The sequence below is a fragment of the Oncorhynchus clarkii genome, chromosome 14 (assembly GCF_045791955.1).
Source record: "Oncorhynchus clarkii lewisi isolate Uvic-CL-2024 chromosome 14, UVic_Ocla_1.0, whole genome shotgun sequence".
Classification (NCBI taxonomy): Eukaryota; Metazoa; Chordata; class Actinopteri; order Salmoniformes; family Salmonidae; genus Oncorhynchus; species Oncorhynchus clarkii.
Genome location: NC_092160.1, coordinates 12,639,988 through 12,655,061, shown reverse-complemented (window position 1 = coordinate 12,655,061; position 15,074 = coordinate 12,639,988). Strand labels below are relative to the sequence as shown.

General features: G+C 42.8%; 1 protein-coding gene across 2 annotated transcripts in view; it reads right to left on the bottom strand.

Annotated features, from left to right (window-relative positions):
• LOC139366289 (solute carrier family 43 member 1a) overlaps window positions 1-15,074 on the bottom strand; it is a 42,942-nt gene that overhangs the window by 8,723 nt on the left and 19,145 nt on the right. For both annotated transcript variants that reach the window (XM_071103599.1, XM_071103598.1), the window contains exon 6: window positions 104-196. In XM_071103599.1, coding sequence (XP_070959700.1) covers window positions 104-196 — 93 coding nt within the window. The remainder of the gene's footprint in view (window positions 1-103; window positions 197-15,074) is intronic.

The following is a 15,074-nucleotide window of genomic DNA, read 5'->3' as shown; positions in this document are numbered from 1 at the left end:
TTCACGTAACATATGAAGGCTGAACATGTATTCTATTTGTATGAGTGATACGAGGCAACAGTCACAAATGTGTGTCCATCTCTGACGACATCATCGTGTTTACCTTGACTCCAGGGAAGGTGACGGCAGAAGAGGCGTAGGAGCCAATCATCAGAGACATGATGGTGGAGGTCCGACTGCCAAACATGTTGGGTATCTGGAGGGAGAAAGGGGTGGGGAACAGGGGATGAGGAAGAAAGAGAGAGGGATACATTCATGAACAGTCTCAAACATTGATCATTTGACCACAATCAATACATATTGATACAATAGGAGAACAGACACAATGCATTAGGAAAGTCTTGACTGAGTGCATTAAGAGTGCAGTAATGCAAGCTCACCAGCAGAGAGCACAAAGGTGTTGAGTAAAATATAAGCCCAACACAGGTTTACTACAGTACAGTATCTACAGAACCACTTTGGCAGAGGAAGTTTTATCATACTGAAAATACTTCTGATCATTTAATCAAGTTAATAATAGACATTTCATAGAGGCAGAAGGATTCAAGCATTATTAACTACTTTTTTGAGACCCAATGATATTCATTCAGAGTACTGTTCATGAGCTGGGCCATTCTCAGCAGACTTTCTCTACTAGTCCACCATCCATCAGCCATGTGATTATCGACAATGCTCTGTACATGCTCTGGAATCATATGTGTTATCTCATAGTTTTGATGTCTTCACTATTATTCTACAATGTAGAAAATAGTAAAAATGAAGAAAAACCCTTGAATGAGTAGGTGTTCTAAAACTTTTGACCTGTAGTGCACATCAAACAAATGGTTTCCATGTGTTTGAGGCCATTCCATTCGCTCCACTCTGGCCATTATTAGGAGCCGTCTTGCCCTCAGCAGCCTCCACTGCCGGCAAGCACATGGTAAAAATGTTCCTGGCCGTGTTCCGACATGACACTGGACTAGTAAAACGACACCTGAAACCTGGTTCCTGGAAGGCAAATATTTCACATCCTGGCGCAGACAACATATATACCAGGATGATCCCTGGCGGATTTTTGGGAACGCTAGTGAGAGGGGCCATATGCTAAAAAAACACAGAAGATTGTATCTCTTACAAATGTCAAAGTAAAGTTAGTATAGCCGTGTTAAATGCCCACCTTGACGTTTGCCTGTAACTGTACAGCACAGTGAGACAGAGCGTCTTGGCATCCGTGTGTGTGTGTGTGTGTCTGCAGGAGGCGATATTCCCACCGGTTCTCTGACAGGAGCCTAGAACGCACACATTTAACGCATGTCCTTCAAGCACATGTGACTTCCCTTTTTGGCCAGCCAGGGTCCGTGGAAACACGTGAATTTAGGAGAGAGGAATGACCCGGCTGGTTTTACTGTCAGGTACATGGCAATTACTGGAAATGTTACACGGATATGAAAATACATTCTAGGACGGGTAGAAGAACTGTGAAAAGTGTGAAGACTGACGAGTGACAAAGCAAATGTGTCTGAGAGAAACAAAGAGAAAGAGAGGGGGGAGAAAGATGGAGTGAGAGACAAAACGTGTACTTGAGGCGATGTTAGGCTCCCTAAAGGAGAATATACAGCTGTAGGCCTCCTCTCTCTCTCTCCAGAGTTTACAGGAAGCACTGAACCATGACTGATTAGTAGTCTCATCCTCTCTCTCTAAGGGCTCAGACACACCAATAGTGTTTGCCTGCTGAGAGTACTTTGCGAACTGAGTGCAAACCGGTCTTACATGTAGAATCGCTCAAAAAATGGCAGATTTGAGCACGGATAAACACCTGAATTGGAACACAGCGACATGCTTTACATGACATCAGAGCTCTGACAGCCATTCTGAACTTGGGTACCTCGTGCAACAAAAGTTGTCCCCATCCCTCCCGCTAATTAGTGGTGTCACGATACCAGATTTTCCGTCACAAAAATGGAAACACGAAGCAGACTTCACTCTATGGTCCTTTAAAACCTACTTTTATAAAATAGTGTGTGCAATAGCTTGCAAAATAAACAAATGTTACTCTTTGTGACAATATAAGGCTGTTTTTTCCCAACATTAGGACTGTTTTCCTAAAAACAAATTGTCCCCTTCATGTTTTGTTTCCTTTGCTTCCTAGTATCATGATACTGGCTTAGTGACAACACTACTGCTAGTGATAATTAGGCAACTTTTGCCAAATTTTTGTTGTCTGTGTGAGGGAAATGCTGTAGATTAAGGTGACTATGTATTTTGATAAGATGAGTCCATATCAGAAAACTCATGTCATATACAGTGTCAATATTTATGATCACTGTGTTTGATGTACAGTTACAAGATGACATGGCGCCATACCCTGGGTTGTCCTGGACAGAGTGAACACATGTTTGTCTGTTGTGAAGAAGACTTGCAGCGGCACAAGCACCTGAATGCACACGAGTCCTTTCTATGCTCACCGGAATTACAATCTGTTTCTCTGAACGGCATTGTGAAAGCCTAACACCGTAATATCATATGTTATAACATAGCTAGTCATGTTGGCTTTAGAACAAGCTATCAAATGATTCCCACCTGACCCAGATTGCGTAAAACAACAGTAATTGTGTGATGGCGGGGATGCAGGTTTTTGTTCAAACCAAAACTACTACAAGTGTGCTTGCTCTAGTTCCTCAACTGCACAACAAGGAGAGCTAAAAAAAAAAAAGCTAAAAAAACAAACTTATCGTTCAAGACCCCTTGACTCATAAAAGTACATTGAAATTACTATGTAATTTTTGTCTTACGTTGCACCTACCCCACATTTTCCAAGAATATGCTTATCATGTTACTGAATGTATCAGAGTACTTTCAGATTTCCTGTAAATATAAAATGCACATCAAATCAACAATGTTTCGATTCAGCCTTGTGTCAGGTGAACTGTTGTGTCCTCACCTTTTGGTCTAATAATTTCACATAATCGCCAAACTGTTCCCTTTCAATTGCTACCATGGTTATCATGGTGTACAGTGCATTCGGAAAGTATTTAGACCCCTTCACTTTTTTCACAGTCTTGTTGGTTCCAAACTTCTTCCATTTAAGAATGATGGAGACCACTATGTTCTTGGGGACCTTCTGCAGAAATCTTTGGGTACCTTTCACCAGCTCTGTGCCTCGATACAAACCTGTCTCGGCACTCTACGGACAATTCCTTTGACCTTGCGACTTGTTTTTTTTCTCTGACATGCACTGTCAACTGTGGGACCTTACATAGACAGGTGTGTGCCTTTCCAAATCATGTCCAATCAATTGAATTTACCACAGGTGGACTCCAGTCAAGTTGTAGAAACAGCTCAAGGATGATCAATGGAAACAGGATGCACCTGAGTGCAATTTCGTGTCTCTGGGCAAAGGGATTGAATACTTAAGTAAATAAGGTATTTCTGTTTTTTATTTTAATACAATTTCTTAACCTGTTTTTGCTTGTGTGTAGATGGATAAATTATTATATACAATTGAAGTTGGAAGTTTACATAAACCTTAGCCAAATACATTTAAACTCAGTTTTTCACAATTACTGACATTTTATCCTAGTAAAAATTCCCTGTCGCAGCATTGTTTTAAATTGTTTAACTTGGGTCAAACGTTTCAGGTAGCATTCCACAAGCTTCCCACAATAAGTTGGGTGAATTTTGGCCCATTCCTCCTGACAGAGCTGGTGTAACTGAATCAGGTTTGTAGGCCTCCTTGCTCGCACATGCTTTTTCAGTTCTGCCCACACATTTGATAGGATTGAGGTCAAGGCTTTGTGATGGCCACTCCAATACCTTGACTTTGCTGTCCTTAAGCCATTTTGCCACAACTTTGGAAGTATGCTTGGGGTCATTGTCCATTTGGAAGACCCATTTGCAACCAAGCTTTAACTTCCTGACTGATGTCTTGAGATGTTGCTTCAATATATCCACATAATTTTCCTACCTCATGATGCCATCTATTTTGTGAAGTGCACCAGTCCCTCCTGCAGCAAAGCACCCCCACAACATGATGCTGCCACCCCCGTGCTTCACGGTTGGGAATGTGTTCTCGGTTTGCAAGCCTCCCCCTTTTTCCTCCAAACATAACGATGGTCATTATGGCCAAACAGTTCTATTTTTGTTTCACCAGACCAGAGGACATTTCTCCAAAAAGTACGATCTTTGTCCCCATGTGCAGTTGCAAACCGTAGTCTGGCTTTTTTTATAGCGGTTTTGGAGCAGTGTCTTCCTCCTTGCTGAGCGGCCTTTCAGGTTATGACGATATAGCGGTATAACGGCTGCGTGGTCTCATGATGTTTATACTTGCGTACTATTGTTTGTACAGATGAACGTGGTACCTTCAGGCGTTTGGAAATTGCTCCCAAGGATGAGCCAGACTTGTGGAGGTCTACAAGGTCTTGGCTGATTTACTTAGATTTTCCCATGATGTCAAACAAAGAGGCACTGAGTTTGAAGGTAGGCCTTGAAATACATCCACAGGTGGGGCCTCCCGGGTGGCGCAGTGGTTAAGGGCGCTGTACTGCAGCGCCAGCTGTGCCATCAGAGTCCTGGGTTCGTGCCCAGGCTCTGTCGTAACCGGCCGCGACCGGGAGGTCCGTGGGGCGACGCACAATTGGCCTAGCGTCGCCCGGGTTAGGGAGGGCTTGGTCGGTAGGGGTGTCCTTGTCTCATCGCGCACCAGCGACTCCTGTGGCGGGCTGGGCGCAGTGTACGCTAGCCAAGGTGGCCAGGTGCACAGTGTTTCCTCCGGCGCATTGGTGCGGCTGGCTTCCGGGTTGGATGTGCGCTGTGTTAAAGAAGCAGCGGCTTGGTTGGTTGTGTATCGGAGGACGCATGACTTTCAACCTTCGTCTCTCCCGAGCCCGTACGGGAGTTGTAGCGATGAGACAAGATAGTACTACAACAATTGGATACTATGAAATTGGGGAGTAAAAGGGGTAAAATTCAACAAACAAAAAAAAAGAAATACATCCACAGGTACACCTCCAATTGACTCAAAAGTTGTCAATTAGCCTATCAGAAGCTTCTAAAGGCATGACTTCATTTTCTGGAATTTTCCAAGCAGTCAACTTAGTGTATGTAAACTTCTGACCCACTGGAATTGTGACACAGTGAATTTTAAGTGAAATAATCTGTCTGTAAACAATTGTTGGAAAAATTACTTGTGTCATGCACAAAGTAGATGTCCTAACCGACTTGCCAAAACTATAGTTTGTTAACAAGACATTTGTGCAGTGGTTGAAAAATGAGTTTTAATGACTCCAACCTAAGTATATGTAAACTTCCGACTTCAACTGTATTTTTTAAAATCCATTTTAGAATAAAATATACAGGGGGTACTGTGTGGGGGTACAGGTTTTTCGAGGTAATATGTACATGTAAGTATGGATAAAATTACTATGAATAGATGATAAACAGAGAGTAGCAGCAACGTAAAAAACGGGGGGGATTGGGGTCAATGCAAATAGTCTGGGTAGCCATTTGATTAACTGTTACATTTTTAGGTCCTTCCTCTGACACCGCCTGGTATATAGGTCCTGGGTGGCAGGAAGCTTGGCCCCAGTGATGTACTGGGCCGTGCACATTACCCTCTGTAGCGCCTTGCAGTCGGATGCCGAGCAGTTGCCATACCAGGCAGTGATGCAACCGCCTGGAATGGCAACTGCTCGGCATCCGACCGGCATGCGCTTTTCATATTTATTCTGTAATAAACATTTCAATTTCACCCTATCAATAAAAAACAATTCCCACAAGGTTATAGGGTTAACCATAACTCAATATCACCCCTTCAACATCTACAGTATCTGTCAACCAAAACTCTGGCGGAAGTTGGTAGAACAAGGTGTCTGCATTTGAAATAGAAAAGTGAAACTTTACAAGCAAGCAAGCAGTGTACCTTTACTATCTAATGTCCCTAAATAAATCTAATGTCCCTAAATAAAATGAATGTCCCTAAATCAATTGAATGTCTTTAAATAAATGGAATGTCCTAAATCAAGCCGCATGACATGACATCTATCTACCCAAGATGCTGAGAATATGTGGTCTGAATTCAATGTAGGTTTCGTCTGTAATGTTCACAATAAAACAGAGCTAAGCGTTAAATGTTGAATGGCAATCCCCTGGGCTCGACTAGAAAAACAATGGCATGAGGATAGAATGGAGAGTTTGTTCAACAAACCAAACTGAAGTGACCTCCCTCATCAGGACTAAAACATTACAACCACAACAACATGGGCAGTGTTGCCACTACAACCACTCAAAGAGAAGGGCTGTCTATGTCTGCGTGTGTCCTTGTGCCCCAGACCTTGTGCCCCAGTTCTGACATAAGTTCTAACAACACCCTTATGAAACCCGGTCCACGCTGGTGCAGCCCAGCCCAGTTGGGGAACAGACTCATCATAGACCGGGGTCAGAGAGACAAATGGAGAGGAGTGAATGTCAATTAAGTGTGTGTGTGTGTGTGTATGTACTAGGGTTGTGTGTACAACAGAGAGCGAAAGGACAAACTGTCGTTTGATGTGTGAGACAGCATGCAGCAGGTATTCATTTGTGAGCGTGATTGAAGGGGTGTGTGAATGTTTTGGATTGAGTGTTACAGTAAATATACCTACACGAAGAGAGGTTGCTTAACTGGTCTGTCGTCTAAAGCCAGGAGAAAGGTCAGAGGTTACAGGATTGCCTGAGGTCAACAGTACCTGACTAGACCTCTCTCAGTCTGTATTGTGATTTTGTCTATGTGTTCCCCTAGTGTTTCTGGGGTTTCTGTGTGAGGACACACACATGGGGATCGAGGCAGTTCCGTGTTTGTTTTTGGATTTTTCCAGCTGACTAATATCAGCTAGAACAGAGAGAGTAAGATAAGAACTGCGGAAAGAGGGAGAGGGAGGAAGGGGGGTAGAGAGAGGGTGAGTGTGCCCTTGTGTGTTTTGGGTAAAGGTGGGTGTGTGACGAGTCAGGACTTGTGATTGGTGGAGGCACAAGTGGGACAATTTCCATCTGGGAAAAGGCATGTGCAACTCAGGCGCCAAAATACCCACACACACACACTCACACCACGTAAACAATTTCACATCCATAAATACTAAAAGCTACCCTCCCTCAAAACCTGTTGGTGACTAACATACATCCATGAAAACATACATGAAATGAGTTGCAAAATGAATAGGAAATATAGTCAAGACGTTGACAAGGTTATAAATAATGATTTTTAATTTAAATAATAATTATGTCCTTCAAACTTTGCTTTCGTCAAAGAATCCGACATTTGCAGCAATTAGAGCATTGCAGACCTTTGGATATCTAGTTGTCAATTTGTTGAGGTAATCTGAAGAGATTTCACCCCATGCTTCCTGAAGCACATCCCACAAATTGGATTGGCTTGATGGTCACTTCTTTAGCTGCTCTTACAACAGCTCAATAGGGTTGAGATCCGGTGACTGTGCTGGCCACTCCATTATAGACAGAATACCAGCTGACTGCTTCTTCCCTAAATAGTTCTTGCATTGTTTGGAGCTGTGCTTTGGGTCATTGTCCTGTTGTAGGAGGAAATTGGCTCCAATTAAGCACCATCCACAGGGTATGACATGGCGTTGCAAAATGAAGATCCCTTTTACCCTGTACAAATCTCCCCCTTTACCACCACCAAAGCACCCGCAGACCATCACATTGCCTCCACCATGCTTGACAGATGGCGTCCAGCACTTCTCCAGCATCTTTTCCTTTTCTCTGAGTCTCACAAATGTTCTTCTTTGTGATCCGAACACCTCAAACGTAGATTTGTCTGTCTGTCCATAACACTTTTTTCCAATCTTCATCTGTCCAGTGTCTGTGTTCTTTTGCCCATCTTAATCTTGTATTTTTATTGGCCAGTCTAAGATATGGCTTTTTCTTTGCAACTTTGCCTAGAAGGCCAGCATCCCAGAGTCGCCTCTTCACTGTTGACGTTGAGACTGGTGTTTTGCTAGTACTATTTAATGAAGCTGCCAGTTGAGGACTTGTGAGGCATCTGTTTCTCAAACTAGACACTAATGTACTTATCCTTTTGCTCAGTTGTACACCAGGGCCCCTCAGTCCTCTTTCTATTCTGGTTAGAGCCAGTTTGCGCTGTTCTGTGAAGGTAGTAGTACACAGCGTTGTATGAGATCTTCAGTTTCTTGGCAATTTCTGGCCATTTTGAGCCTGTAATCGAGCCCACAAATGCTGATGGTCCAAATACTCAACAAGTATAAAGAAGGCCAGTTTTATTGCTTCTTTAATCAGCACAACAGTTTTTAGCTGTGCTAACAATTGCAAAATGGTTTTCTAATGATCAATTAGCCTTTTAAAATGATAAACTTGGGGGATGGTAGGGGACGCCATGTGCGACTGACGTGTTTTCCGTTTGCTCCCGTGGTATTCTTAAAGTTTGTGAATTTTGCAGCAGAACCGTGTTTATTTTCAAATATTAATTTGGTGATCCCTTTCCATAAAAACCAAGACTACTTTGCTTCCGAATGTCAGCATGTCGACCAAACATAAGGCCAAAAGCATGACTTTGAGAAAACCCGGCCTACAAGACCCGCTCTCATCACCGCCCTCTCCTGAGTCTGAGGGCCCGAGGACGCACACTTTACCCGGGGGTGCGGCTTGGCCTGGCGGCACTGAAATGAACATTCTCGAGGCCATCAAACTACTACGCTCTGAGATAGTTGAAATGAAAACACAGGTGGTTGCTACGATTGAGGCCAGAATACAGGAGGTTTCTGATACTTTAAAAGCAGATTTAACCATCCTGCGGAACGAGACTGTGCCAGCAATCACATTACTCAAAACAACAACTGCGTCACACACTACAACGATTGCAGCACTGGAGACCTCCGCTACTAATGTCTCCGATTTAACTACATCCCTGGAGGCTGAAGTTAAACGCCTAGCTGCGGATTTGAAAAAGGTGAAGGAGAGCTGTGTGAGTTTAGAGGGATTCTCTCGCCGCAATAATCTGAGACTTGTATCGGTCCCAGAGTTAGCGGAAATGCATCGCGCCACGGATTTCGTTTCAGGGCTGCTGAAGGATGTTCTTGCCTTAGTTGAAAAGCCCCTGATTGATCGAGCCCACCAGTCGCTGCGCCCAAAGCCCCGGGATGGGGAGAGGCCCTGTGACATAATTCTTCGAGTGCACTTTTTTCATGAGAAGATGGAGATCCTCGGACAAGCCTGCAATACCACTCTGACCTTTCAAGGACAGAGCTTCTCCATCTACCAGGACTACTCCCCCACTGTTTCCAGGCAGCGCGCAGCTTTCGGACAGGCCAAACGAGTACTTCGGGACCATCCAAGTGTGAAGTATGGACTGCGATTCCCGGCCCGTTTATGGATATCTCATGAGGGTAAAGACTACACATTTGAATCTCCGGATGAGGCTATGGCTCACATTCAACGTCACATCAAGAAGTCTTGAATATGCTCACAGTTCAGCAACTGTTGCTTGCAAACTGTGGATAGTAAGTAACCCACCTGTGGTACAATTATGTTTAGATATAACAGGCTAGTCTTGTATAGTTGGTGAAACTATTCAGGCTTATTTGATGTGATCTAATGTTTTGATCATCTAGTGTGCGTGCCTTACAAGGATTCAGTCATTTTAATTTAATTGTATTAAGGTTTTACTTAACTCCTGTGTTTCTAGGCTGTCTCGCTCACCTATTTAGTTTGTTTACACATTGTCTCAGTGACTCAAAATATTTTGGGTTATTTGTGTACTGCATCCGTTTGCACTGACCCAGTAAACAGTAAATGTCTCCCGAGGCTACACGGTTTTTGGGGTCTCACTTTAATTTTTAAATTTTTGAGCGTCATTTATGCCCAGCAAACGTTCAACACACATAGTTTTTTGGTATTGGTTGTAAGCTGTCTCAGCGTCAACTAGACTACTATTATAATTACTATTATTTTTGATTGTCTTACTACGATTTCCTTACTTCAAATTAGATTTTTGGCTGAGAGCCTTTATACATTTTATTTATTTTCTCTCTCAATGCCTGTTATAAGACTGGGAATACAATTATATACATCTACAAGTGGTGCTTTTGTCATTCCGTTTGCACAAGGGATTCGCCTTTTTTTTATTTGAAGAAAATACATACAAATCTTTCTTTTTGCTGCTTGATCCACTAACAAAACGCGACTTTAAAGAGCGGGACTGTGGGTTTAGGTTTAAGACCGCACTCTCACAGACATACTGTGCGAAGAGAACATGTTCTATTTAGGCTTGTACCTCGTTTGGGCAGGTATTGTCTGGGATGGGGGGAGGGGGTGGGGGGGCAGGTTGAATTGTTCAGTTCTAATGTTGTCATTCTGTCTTTTTAGTTTTTTTTTCCAGTTTTTTTTCTGTACTTTTTCCAAACATTTACCACCGTACATTATTACTCTGAGACAAGTTATTCTGGGGGTTTTGGGCGCTCATTGCTTTTTCATTCTATGCTCTAATGACAGGGTTGAATAACGGGAATGCCCAGAGGGGCCGATATAATGCGATCAAGTACATTTCATGGAACACCAAAGGCGTTAACAACCCGGTGAAGCGTAAGAGGGTGTTGACAAACTTAAAGGGTTTGAATGCAAATATTGCATTTCTACAAGAGACTCACTTGAGGACTGGTGAGCATTTTAGGATGCGTAAGGACTGGGTTGGTCAAGTGTTCCACTCGAACTTTCATAGTAAATCAAGAGGTGCTGCTATTCTGGTTGATAAAGCTACTCCCTTTGTAGCTTCTGAGGTTATTGCTGATCCTAAGGGACGATACGTCATAGTAACCAGTGAACTGTTTTCTACCCCTCTTGTTTTGGCTAGTGTTTATGCTCCCAACTGGGATGACACAAGTTTAATTTCTTCCTTTCTGTCTGCTATTCCCAATTTAGATTCTCATTTGTTGATTTTAGGGGGGATTTCAACTGTAAAATGTCCCCAGTTCTTGACAAGTCCTCACAAACAAATACAGGCCCATCTAAATGTGCCCTACTTTTTCAATCCTTTCTTCAGAAATATGCTATGTTTGAGGCCTGGCGTTTCCTACATCCTACAGATAGACAGTATTCCTTTTATTCTCATGTTCATCAAACATATTCCCGGATTGATTACTTCTTTTTGGACAAAAAACCTCTGCCTAACCTTCGGCAGTGTACTTACGAGAGTATTGTTATCTCTGACCATTCACCATTGGTGCTTGAACTAGAGTTTCCCCAGCGACCTCCTATGTGTTATCAATGGCGTCTCAACCCCATTTTACTCTCAGATAATGAGTTTGTCAATTTCATTTCTTCTGAAATCACCTTATTCCTAGAAACTAATTCAACACCAGGTATGTCCTGCTCTACCATATGGGAGTCTCTCAAAGCATACCTACGTGGCCAAATTATTTCTTATACAGCCAACCAAAACAGAGTTCGCTCCCAGCGACTTCGGGACCTGAGCGAGTCCATAGCCACATTGGATGAGAAATATGCTACGGATCCTTCCTCTGATCTGCATAAAGAGCGCCAACTACTCCAATCTGAATTTGATGAGCTTTCTACCAGGCAAGCTGAACAGTTACTCTTGCGAGCTTGATACAAAGTCTATGAACAAGGCGACAAGGCCAGTAAACTCCTTTCGCATCAGATCCGTAAATCTGAGGCCTCATGTTTAATCCCACAAATAAGGAACCCGTCTGGTGCCACCACAGTTAAACATAAAGAGATCAATGATCAATTTAAACAATTTTACTCTGCGCTATACACCTCTGAATCCCCTCAAGACCCTTTGCTGATTGACTCCTTCTTTAACGGCTTGAATATGCCTTCAATTGATACAGACTCCCATGACCGTCTAGAAGAAGAATTTACGCTTGAGGAGATTGCAACAGCAGTGTCCGCAATGAAAAGTGGTAAATCACCGGGTCCGGACGGTTTTCCAACCGAATTTTACAGGACGTTTTCTGGTCTGCTTTGCCCATTCTTGTCTCGACTATTTGCAGAGTGCCTTAATACTTCAAAGCTACCGCCTAGTCTTTATCAGGCTTCAATTTCATTACTATTAAAGAAAAACAAAGACCCCCTGGAATGTGGATCCTATCGCCCAATCTCGCTTTTAAACTGTGATTACAAAATCCTAGCTAAGCTTCTAGCCATCCGTATGGAAGGCTTGCTGCACCAAGTAATACACTCTGACCAGACTGGCTTTGTGAGAAATAGGCATTTATTTTTCAATATTAGGCACCTTATGAATATACTGTACTCCCCAGCGTCGGAGGACCCGGAGGTGGTGGTCTCACTAGATGCCGAAAAAGCGTTTGACCGCGTTGAGTGGGATTACCTAACAGCTGCCCTTTATAGATTTGGCTTTGGCCCCAAATTCATTGCGTGGATAAAGATTATTTATTTTTCCCCCATGGCTTCGGTACGGACTAATAACTTGTCCTCTGACTATTTTCCCTTGCACCGCGGATCCAGACAGGGTTGTCCACTCTCCCCCTTGTTGTTTGCTTTGGCAATCGAGCCTCTCGCCATTGCACTACGCTCTAATGATGCCATTCAAGGTATAATCAGGGCGGGCTGGGAGCAGAAAGTCTCGCTATAGGCTGACGACCTCCTTTTGTTTATCTCCAACCCTGATACCTCATTGCCACGTGCCCTATCTGTTCTTAAAAAGTTTGGATCAATCTCAGGGTACAAGCTGAATCTAGGCAAGAGTGAGCTTTTTCCGGTAAACAAGGCTGCTTTAAAGTGCTCTTTTACAAGTTCTCAGTTTAGGATTGTCCGGGATCAATTCACCTACTTGGGAGTAAAAGTGACAAGGAAATATTCAAATTTGTTTCAGGAAAACTTTGTTGCTCTAGCAGACAGCTTGAAACAATCTTTTACTTTTTGGAATTCGCTACCCCTTTCTCTTATCGGAAGGATTAATGTCATTAAAATGAATGTGTTGCCCAAATTTTTATATTTATTTCAATGTTTACCCATTTTTATTCCAAAATCTTTTTTTATTTCAGTGGATCAAACATTCATGCATTTTATTTGGGATGGCAAGGTACCACGGATTGGTAGAAAACATTTACAGAAGCCTAGGTCATTGGGGGGGGGTTTAGCTCTACCAAATTTTCAGACATACTACTGGGCTGCAAAATTCAGAGCCGTTCTGTACTGGCTGCAGACTGATCCTACTGGCCCTAGACCACTCTGGGTCCAGATGGAGTCTGAATCGTGTAAACCTGCAGCACTTTCCTCTGTGTTGTGCTCGTCCCAGTGTCCCTAGGCAAAAGGTGTGTCAACCCAATTGTAAAACAGTCTCTTAAAATGTGGAATCAGTTCCGTTTAGCCTTTAGCCTCCGAGGCTTTTCTCTATCAGGCCCAATCAATCAGAACATTTTATTTCCTCCATCTTTGAATGATGGGGCTTTTGGCATTTGGCACTCACTAGGCCTCTCCTCGCTAGCCCAATTATTCTTTGATGATACATTTGCCTCTTTTTCTCAGCTGCAGGAAAAGTTCAATCTCCATCAATCCCACTTTTTCCGCTATCTCCAGACTAGAAACTTTGTCAGAGCTAACACACCTGGATTTCCCAATAGGCCTGCAAATACAGCTATAGAGAGCATCTTGGAGTTGAACAAGCTTCCTAGGGGCGCAATTTCAGATGTATATGCAATCATTCATGACTTACAGAACCCTTCTTTGGTGCCTTTAAAGACTCGATGGGAAAAGGATTTGGGGGAGGAACTTGAGGAAGACGCCTGGGAATCTGTGCTGCACAGGGTGCACTCGTCCTCTTTTAGCACTAGACACAGCCTCATTCAATTCAAGGTGGTTCACCGTATCCACTGGTCGGGGGCCAAACTTGGAAGAATATTCTCTGATTTTGATCCTACCTGTGTCAGATGTAAAGTGGAACCAGCCACACTGTTGCATGTGTTTTGGGGCTGTCATAAACTGTCAGGTTTCTGGGAATTAATATTTAAATGTTTCTCTGATATACATGACACTGTTATAGATCCGTCTCCCCTTACAGCCCTTTTTGGAGTACTGCCCATGGGTACCCCCCTATCAAGAATCCAGTCGGACACTGTTGCTTATACAACTCTTTTAGCTAGACGGCTAATACTACAGAACTGGAAGATGGCAGCTCCCCCATCTTATAAATATTGGGTGAGAGATGTGTTGTGCTCTCTGAAACTAGAAAAAATTCAATTCAATTCACGTGGGAACCCCAAACTGTTTAATGAGGCTTGGGCTCCATTCCGGTCTTACTTTAAGCAGTCCATCCTCTGATGGCATTCCAATTAAAACTAAAATAAGTCTGTGACTTAAGGGTTGGAGGAGCTTCTCTCTGTGTTTTTGCTGGGGGGGGGGCAATAAGGTCCATGTGCTTATTGATTGTGATCCGCAGACGCCTTGTTCATCTTGCCCGGGCAGAGACGGAAGTGTGAGCTTGTTTTTCCCAGTTATTTTTACATTTTGTTCACGCCTACATGAATAATCATTCTATTTTTTTATTTTTTTATTTTAAAACATTGTAAACTTTATTTTTGGTCCAGTGGATGGTCGGTCTGTGGCCATGACTCTCTGTGAGTGGTTGCATTTCTCCACCCTTATCCCTTGACTGTTTACAGGAACAATGGTGAGATGTTTGCCCTGTCCCTGTACTATAGATTGCCCTTTAACCTCTGTAGCCTTTTGCCCGGTGTGTTTAACTTGTCTAAAGTATGGTATCTTTAAAGCTATTTTTTTATTTGTATTTTTATTTGTATTTTTTTTTCTTGTCTGTGTGTGTGTGTGTGTGTGTAAAACTTAATAAACAGAGTAAAAAAAAATAAAAAATGATAAACTTGGATTAGCTAACACAACATGCCATTGGAACACAGGAGTGATGGTTGCTGATAACGCGCCTATGTAGATATTCCATTAAAAAGCAGCCGTTTCCAGCTGCAATAGTCATTTACAACATTAACAATGTCTACACTGTATTTCTGATTAATTTGATGTTATTTCACTGGTAAAAAAAATATGCTTTTCTTTCAAAAACAAGGACATTTCTAAGTTATAACACACACACAGGTGGC